The following is an 8,374-nucleotide window of genomic DNA, read 5'->3' as shown; positions in this document are numbered from 1 at the left end:
CTTTTCTTTAATCTCTTTTCGTTAATTGTGAGAGAAGATTTATTCTCGTTGTTCATTCGTTATTTGTTAGCTGCTATTTCGAGATAGGACTGCCGAATTTGAAATAAGGAAACTGATGTTTTTTCATGAGTGTAGCAGAATTCTCTCGCTGATTACAAATATTCTCGACTGAAGCCCTTGTCAATGACTCTCAAAGATAATCAGCATTTATTCACGAAATAAATACATACGTTTCCTTAAGAACAGATCCGTTGTCGACTTGGCAATTTTCTCATAAGTAATGACTTGACGTAATCTTGACTTAATCGGCGGGCTGATGTCATCGCCTGACGCGATTATCCGCATTTTTGCCGATGCGTGCCCTCGTTGAATACTGCTCTGCCCAACCTTCTCGATCTTCTGCGAGAGCTTGCACAGAATCAATCCATTCGTCACTGTTCCATATCCTGCGAAACCTTACGTCTCGCTTGAACTGCCTATCCACGCCGAGTGTCCTCAGGTCCTCTTTCACTACTTCAGTCCAGAACTTCCGTTTTCGGCCAGGTGGCTTCTTCTAACTCGACAACAACTTCTTCAAACTCGACAAGCTCCTCCGAACTCGTTGAACAAGGCGATCAGCCGGTCTCCTTAATATATTGCCAAAGAAGCGAAGACGATTCACTTCAGCCACTTTCGATGGCGGTGCAAGATGTTGATATCTTCCACGTGTCATTCGCCGGTATACCACATCAATTTCTGTGTAAAAATCTTTATTGTGACATACCCTAGACCAAAAGTAGCAAAGTAGCCCTCTAAGCAGCTTTCGTTCCGTGCAGTCAAGCCTCTCTGTCACCGTAGATGGTGCCGCCCAAGTCTTCGATCCGCACATCATGATGGGGCAAATTGCGGATAGGTAGACTCACAGCTTGAATTCGTTGGTGATGGGGGTCGACCACAGGCATTTTGTCAAAGAGTTAAGTGCAGAAGTGGCCTTAGCGCATCTTTGCTGAATATCTTTTTCGTAGCTGCCGTTGTTCTTCAGCGTACAGCCCAGGTAACAAAACTCATCGACGAGTTCTATCGGTTGTCCGTCCACCCTGATTCCCGTTCGAGGCCTCGAAAAGATCTGCATCTGCTTGCATCCATCAGAGTGTACACTTAGTCCATAGGCTGCTGCTAGCTTCGATTCGTGCCGCTTTCCGCGAATATAACCACATCGTCAGCGTACTCAAGATCGGTCAAGGGGTGTCCTGATGGTGCTAAAATGATACCGGCAGGACACTGATCTACTGTTCTTTGTTCTTTGTGATGTCGTCGATGGCGAAATTGAACATGAAGGGTCCTGCCCTTTGTCTCACTCCAGTTACCACCTCAAACGGTGTTGTACATCCGGCTGGTGTTTGAACTGCAGCAATTGTTCGCTGATTCATGTCACCAAGCAAGCGAACGAACTTTCCTGGTACTCCATCGGCGCGGAGCGCGTTGAGAAGACGACCTCGGTGAGGAGAGTCGAACGCGGCCTCAAAGTCCAGAAGCGCTAATTGCGTCGGCTTCGAATACCGCTACCAGATTTCGATCACTCTTCTCACGATGAACGCCTGGTCAATCGTAGATCGGCCAGGACGAAAGCTAGCTTGCTCGTCGTTCCTAGCTCCAAGGGTCCGTGACGGATAACTGTGGAGGGGAATTATGATAGCGTGTCTCAACGAATCAGATATCCTTTTGTCTATCCATATTGAACGGATGATCTTTGTCATTTCACGGATCCCAGACGGAGGAACATATTTTATCATTTCTGCGCTAATCCCGTCGCCTCCACCAGATTTTCCATTCTTCATTTTTTGAGTACAGGCCAAGACCTCCGACTCGGTCGGTGGCCCCTCGTTAACTGCATACGTCGGTCTATGAACGTGTTCGAGTTCAAGAGCTGATGGTGCTAGCCGGTTCAGCAAGGTCTTGAAGTGTTGCCTCCAAATTGGAAGGGTTGCTTCACCGACAGCTACTCCACTGACAGTGTTGAGACAGGAAAACATCTTTTCATTTTGCCGCTATACTGTTTTAGTAAAGCATAGGCTTTCTGCGGGTTCTTGTCCTCCCACACTTTTTCAAACTATTTGTTATCGCGGTCTTGTTGCAGTTGATGACGCAGCTTCCTTCAATACGCTTTTCTTGGTTGAAATCACCAGTGCTGCATATACACATGCACATACAGAATTGTACGTGGATTTTGTTTCCAGATGCATCGCATCATGATCGCAGATGCAAAGGCAAACTTCTTCCGCGACAATAGAACCGGGAGCTTTTCCCTTGCAGCGTCCTGGATGCACTTCGTGAAGGAATCGGCATTGCTAAACTTCCTCCCGGTCTGTACTCCAACATGATTAGACACACGTTGGCGGAATTTCGTTCTGCATTCTTCGTCTTTCAGACTTGCCATTTCGATTCTCGGTTGGAGAGGAACTCCACGGTTTCTCCTGTGAAACCGTATCTTGAAGCTGAGAAGAACTGGACGGTGGTCAGAGTTGAGGTTGAGTCCCAAACAGCTCTAGACTTTCGGATATCTGACTTAGGAACTTCCTCGCCAGAAAATAGTTGAGCTGAAGCTTAAGAGTCCTCATCTTTCGCTTGCACTGCCCTTCAGGCGTTAAAAGGATTGACCCCTGCCGCGTGAGCTGATGGCGTCGATGATTCCTCAAACGTAGAACCGATGATGAGTCCCGTCCGTTCACAAAAATCGACAAAACGATCAACGTTATTCGACGTACGCTCGGCTGGATGAAACCATTTTCCTAGCACATAAGCTTGTTATTCACGCCCTATCTTCGCATTTGCGTCGATTCCACCTGTTGGCCACCTGTTGGCTTGATATTTTAGACATCAACGCATCGAGTTCATCCTAGAAGGCGTCCTTACTGGTGTCCTCAGCGCTTTTCGTAGGTGCGTGAGCACTCACGATCCGGAGTTTATGTCCTCTGCGATCTCGCAGTCGTACAAAGGCGCGTCTATACGACGTTGAGCCAAATTCCTCCACCAGGTTCCTACAATCGTTCCTCACAGCTATCGCACAGCCACCTATTTTGTTCTCATCGCCATCGCCGTAGTATATAGTGTAATTTTCGATGCTGATGACCGGCGATCTCTCGTGTGTGTTTCCCGCAGTGCAGTCACAAGTAATACAGAAACTATTCGTGCCAAATCAAAAAAGACAGACGAGTCTAATCCGGTGAACCATACTGCGTTCATTTATAACATAGCGCATCTCCTAGGAAAAGGTTTCTTAAAAAGTTTTAAAAGCAAAAATTTCTTCAAAGACATAAACAAGAGTTTCAGTGCTCGTATAGATTTTGTTGTTTTTCGAATCAGCTAAACGAACTGCTGAAAAGATTTCTCTTACAAATATTTCTACATTATTTAAAAAAAATGTAGTCGGAAAGCAAAAGTTCAGCAGGTATGGTTAGCCACATATGAATAACTTTTGCAACTTTATTCATTCAGTCCTAGTGCTACGAAAATCACACGTTCCCCTTTAGTGGAACAATCATTTCTAGTGAAGTTTAATGATTTCCACGCGATTGATTGGTTGTTAACTTTTACAAAGGTCGATAATTGTGGAACGGGCTCCATTGTGTAGTTCTCTTGAATTCCCTTAATCTGTCGAAAACAAGACGAATTAATGAATCATACAGTCATCAACTTACTGATAGAATAAATGGACAAGTGTACTGTAATTAAGGAGACATGAATAAACGTAAGTTGCGATCTATTAAAAAGTTTAGTTCCTCGGCACCAGTTCAAAAGCTGCTTTACACTTAATTGGGGAAATGTTATAGTAAATAGATATTGGATATTTTAACAGTAACCAGAATCTGGAACGCAGTTTGCGAGTATTAGAGAAGTTAAAAGCACTAGTTTACCCAGTTTACAGTGCAACAGTTTGCATTCATTGGATTGACTAGATGAAATCTTCAAGAGAATTCATTTTTCTCGTACACCAGTAAAGAGTTGTTTTGATGAGCGATATAACCGCGGGTGAAGTGTTCGTGGAGAGTTTCAAGGTTGAGTAAAGACCTCTGATAATCTTTAAGCCTTTAATTCTTGGGTTGCGATGTTTGGTGTTTTCTCTTAAGCACTCGCAACCTACGTTGCAAACCGTACTTACTGGTGGAAGTAGCTCAACGTCTGCAACTTTCTCAAAAGTTGCATTCAGAGAAAAAAGGCGACTGTTTTTGAAGCTATCACAGCAATAAAAGGATCGTTTAATTTTATTGTGAACAATGCCTGCATTGGCACAGTAATTAGCAAGGAAGAATGCACTGTGAGCGTTTAAGAAACTTATTTCACATTATCTTTGGTCCTACTTACAGGGAAAAAGTGAACGATAAATTATGAGGCTTGATAGTTACTGAAGTCAATTACAGATCAGGGATTGAAGATTATAACGACAAAATGCCTTTCTGTTCTCCGGGAACTATTCTGGTATCTACCCTTGATAATGAAGTTAATACAAGTACACCGTAGTCGTCTGATCTTTTTCATAATATTTTCGTCTTTTTCGCGATAATTACCTATCGGTGGTTGGAAAGCGAAGATCAGCATGACTTTTTTGGAGGGTTTCGTGAGATCGACTAACATTCGCATCGGTGACTCCCATTGTGTGATCTATAGTTCGTAAGATTCTGTCGGTCGCTGCTCTTGTTCACAGATTATTGTTAGAATGCATTGTAAATATATACGTATATGACTGACTAGAAATTAAATAAAATGAGTCATATTAGAAAGGGGTATGCTAAACGGTCATTCGCGATTACTACGAGTAATAAGAAAGATGAAAAAATACACTTCAAGATCCCCATTTTGAAGAAATGGGGATCTTGAAGTAGGAGGAAGGTAGGATGAAACAGGGATCTCAGATCGGGATGGATGCCATGTCCATATGTCTATTTCAGGAGCTCCAAATCCCCATTTATAAAAATAAGTTCTTAGGAAAAATAACAGATAATCGGCTTGTAAAGGAACTGAGTTCGCACGTCATTTCGTTCGCGGATCTGCGAAGCGCTATACAATCATTTGATCGAGCACTTATTTCTGCGAGAAATGTAATATGAGCACGAGCGGGTCTCTAACCAGCAGCCGATCGCCCTCGCTGCTTGCGACTTTTAATCCGCTGCTGAGCTGCATGCAGCTGGATCTGTTAGTACTGAAATCGTCTTATTTTGGAGTCCACGTTTTATGAGTCAATGGATGCGTTAATGAAGTTCGACTCTTTGTCGATGGGTTCTTCTGACAAAACCACGCATCATTTTCTGCCGCGATTTAATCTCGTAGGTTCACTTTCTGCTCAATACAAGAATAATAACTCATTGAAAATGTCTTTTTCTCGTCTCACAGTCAGTAATAATTCTTGAAAGATCTAACCTCTGCACCTGTTAGAGTTAGGTAAAGCCATTTCCTTTCATTCATCTCTCAAGGAAATAAAGCCAGTCGTTGATCAGAAAATTTCACCGGGTTTAAGGGGTTTTTGAATATCCTCCTTCCTAGCCTCATTTAAAGACATAAAATAGAGATAAAGCATGAAATTTATTACTGGAATCCTCGAATCACAAAGTTCTCAGTAAAGTACATTTTCTTTTTTCAATAAAAAAATCTTCTTGGAAAATACAAAAACACTACTATCCCGTGGACTTGATTTTCAAACGATATCCTTGCGTTAATGCGATTACTCCAGTTATTTACTGGTAGCAGAGAAGAGAGAATGAATCCAATCTTTCCATGTTTTCGAATAGGTAGATTATCTCGATTACTGCGACTGACGTTATTTCAGTATCTTGTTTGGAAAAATCTTGCAAACCGAGTAGTTTGCTTATGTAAATGGCAGTGCTTACGATATAAAGGATTAGGGATAAAGTTCCTAGAGTTAATCCGCTTGGGATGCGCCCCCACTTCACTTCAATTCAGAATCGTTTGAGGTTTACGAACATGTAACTAGCCTATACAATGATTTGCAAGTTTGGGTTTTTATCCTCCCAGACAAGTCTGGTAGCAATTTATCGAACCCGCAGGGATGAAAGGCTTGATAAGCACTAGGGCGAATTCGAACCTCCGATCGATCGTGCAGGAGGCGAAACCTCTAAACGCTACACTACACCGCCCCTACGATATATATATAACGGGATTTCGCCGGAGACAGCTGCATATGCGACACCTGTGCTGCGCCTGAAAAACGAAAGGAATCAATTTAGCACATACGTTTCGCTTATGTTTCAGCCATTCACATCCGACAGAGTTTTTGGATATGCGTGTAAATTTTTGAAGGAAATATGTGAGTGGTTTTAGAGAGGTAATTAACGTCTTCTCGAGGAAACGAGAAGATATTTAACTAAATAGGACACAAAGTGACACGTATTTGCTAAGGAGAAGATCTAATAGACTGAGGTAGATGCAAATGCATGGACTAGCGTAGATTTGTGTCACGATGGTAATAGAATTCATCGATAATTTATGACCAAGCGGCTTATTAAGCTCTCGCGTATTCGTAACAGACTAACAAAAAGCAATTATGAAAATGAAACAAGCTAGGACTACAGCATTATTGCTTGTAATTTAGCTCGTATTTAAAAATTATGATGAGTCATGTTTCTAAAAATTTTCCAAAAATAAGTTCTCAAATGGAGGCTCGTAGAACCTTTTGGCGAAGTTTGAATGCTTATTTAGGATAAAGTTTCTGGCGTTAATCAATCTGCTTGGGATGCGCCCCCACGTTCACTTCAATTCAGAATCGTTTGAGGTTTACGAACGTGTATGTGGCCTATACAATGACTTGCGGTGGCTAGCCGATGTGTCAAGTCAGTGTTTTTATCCTCCCAGACAGGTCTGGTACCAATTTATCGACCTCGGAGGGATGAAAGGCTTGGTGAGCACTAGGACGGATTCGAACCTCCGATCGATCGGGCAGGAAGCGGAACCTCTAACCGCTACATCACACCCGCCCCTATTTACATGAACGCTTATTTACATAAAATAATTAGAATAATGACAATCAACCAAAACTCTGCTTCTAAGTAAAGTGGGTGCTATTAATGACAAAAAGAATGAGCGGTTGAATTGAACACAAGTGAAGACTGCGCAGTTGAAGGTAAAGTGAATGATAAGGCATGGATGTGTGTGGTAGGTCCCAAAATTTCTTACGAAATGAAGGTACAACCTTCGAAGAAGATCCTACGAAGTTCTTAAAAGTCTCTAAATTCTTAGAACCTATGGGGTCTAGCTGCAAGGAATATGAAGGAATTATACGCTTCACGTCAGAGACTGCCCACAAACATTTCGGTGGGATCGTCCTAGATGATTGACAGTGATCACGTTGTTTTTTGTCAATATTTGCTTCTCGCTCTGTTGTAGTGAAAAGAAGACATCCCCGGATTCTTGCGGTCTACCCCCTACTTTGGGCATTAGTGTAATCGCTCATTTAGGAACTATCTTCCTTATAGAACTGTATCCTTATTACTTATTTCATTGATCGTATATAGCATCCAAGGTTTTTTTCCATTCCTAATGAGGGCAGTGCAATGAACCTAGATCTTATGGAGGCTCGGAAAAGCGATAGAATAGCAATGACTCACGTAATGCACTGTTTGTTGAGAGGTTCACAAAAAAGCTGTCATGTTGTAGTGACTCATGAAGGTTGCATTCCGGAAAGCTTAAAGAATGGGTAGCGGCTCTGAGACTAAAGCAATAATGGAAGAGATGAGAAATGGTGGGTGGTGAACTCCTATTTGTCGCTCTGAGAATTCTGCGGCAATGAACCACTCTACGTTGTTTAGCGGATTAATCGGATGCGCATAGTCGCAGCCGAATGCGAAATGTGTTCAACCGGGTGAGCGTGACGAGAAGTTTGCCACAGCGCCTCTTTTTTCTTCGCTTGACACACACTGTCTCCCCTCTTAGCCCTACTTCGATGGAAAGCGCTCAGCCGATTGGACGCATTCCACGTTGACTCATTTTAGGACAATTATTTCTCGAAATTATCACTTGTATTTGATTAAAAAGTACACTTATTTACTGTGCACTCTTTAGAACAAAAAAAAACCCAAAACTAAAGAAGCAAAAAGTCGACAAATCAAAGAATCCCGACTTTATCTTAGGACTTTCTCCGATTTATTTCCAGTCAAAGGTCGCTCTTATCTTACGCTATCAAAAATATTTCTCTTCCTATTTTTTAAATACGTAGAACGATAGAGACTTGTGCAACATCCTTGCAGAGGTGAGAAAAATCGTTTCCACTCGAGGCTTGGATCTTGAGGGACATCAGAAACCTCGAAGACATATGAGAGTACCAGTTATTGCTGTTGAGTGCCTCGTGTGAGCACCGTAAGCTTTCGTTGGCTTGGAAAAATGTGGG

The 8,374-nt window shown here is 42.4% G+C and overlaps 2 protein-coding genes across 3 annotated transcripts; both read right to left on the bottom strand.

Moving 5' to 3' along the window:
* Nucleotides 1–319: 319 nt before the first annotated feature.
* On the bottom strand, nucleotides 320–1,111 carry RB195_019044 (uncharacterized protein; the record flags this gene model as incomplete). Its single annotated transcript, XM_064186727.1, has 3 exons — nucleotides 320–553; nucleotides 599–764; nucleotides 903–1,111. 3 exons carry the CDS (start codon nucleotides 1,109–1,111, stop codon nucleotides 320–322), a joined length of 609 nt encoding a protein of 202 aa, XP_064042608.1.
* Nucleotides 1,112–1,265: 154 nt separating this feature from the next.
* Nucleotides 1,266–2,012, bottom strand: RB195_019043 (uncharacterized protein; the record flags this gene model as incomplete). 2 transcript variants are annotated; one of them, XM_064186726.1, is made up of 2 exons in its annotated part: nucleotides 1,266–1,499; nucleotides 1,569–2,012. In XM_064186726.1, the coding sequence occupies 2 exons, from the start codon at nucleotides 2,010–2,012 to the stop codon at nucleotides 1,266–1,268; spliced, it is 678 nt and encodes a 225-aa protein (XP_064042606.1). The 2 variants fall into 2 exon arrangements, with proteins under 2 accessions (XP_064042606.1, XP_064042607.1); XM_064186725.1 differs by lacking the exon at nucleotides 1,266–1,499 and having other exon boundaries at nucleotides 1,542–2,012.
* Nucleotides 2,013–8,374: the final 6,362 nt, after the last annotated feature.

Source organism: Necator americanus, chromosome II, assembly GCF_031761385.1.
Source record: "Necator americanus strain Aroian chromosome II, whole genome shotgun sequence".
Classification (NCBI taxonomy): Eukaryota; Metazoa; Nematoda; class Chromadorea; order Rhabditida; family Ancylostomatidae; genus Necator; species Necator americanus.
This window is presented reverse-complemented; position numbering and strand designations above follow the sequence as displayed.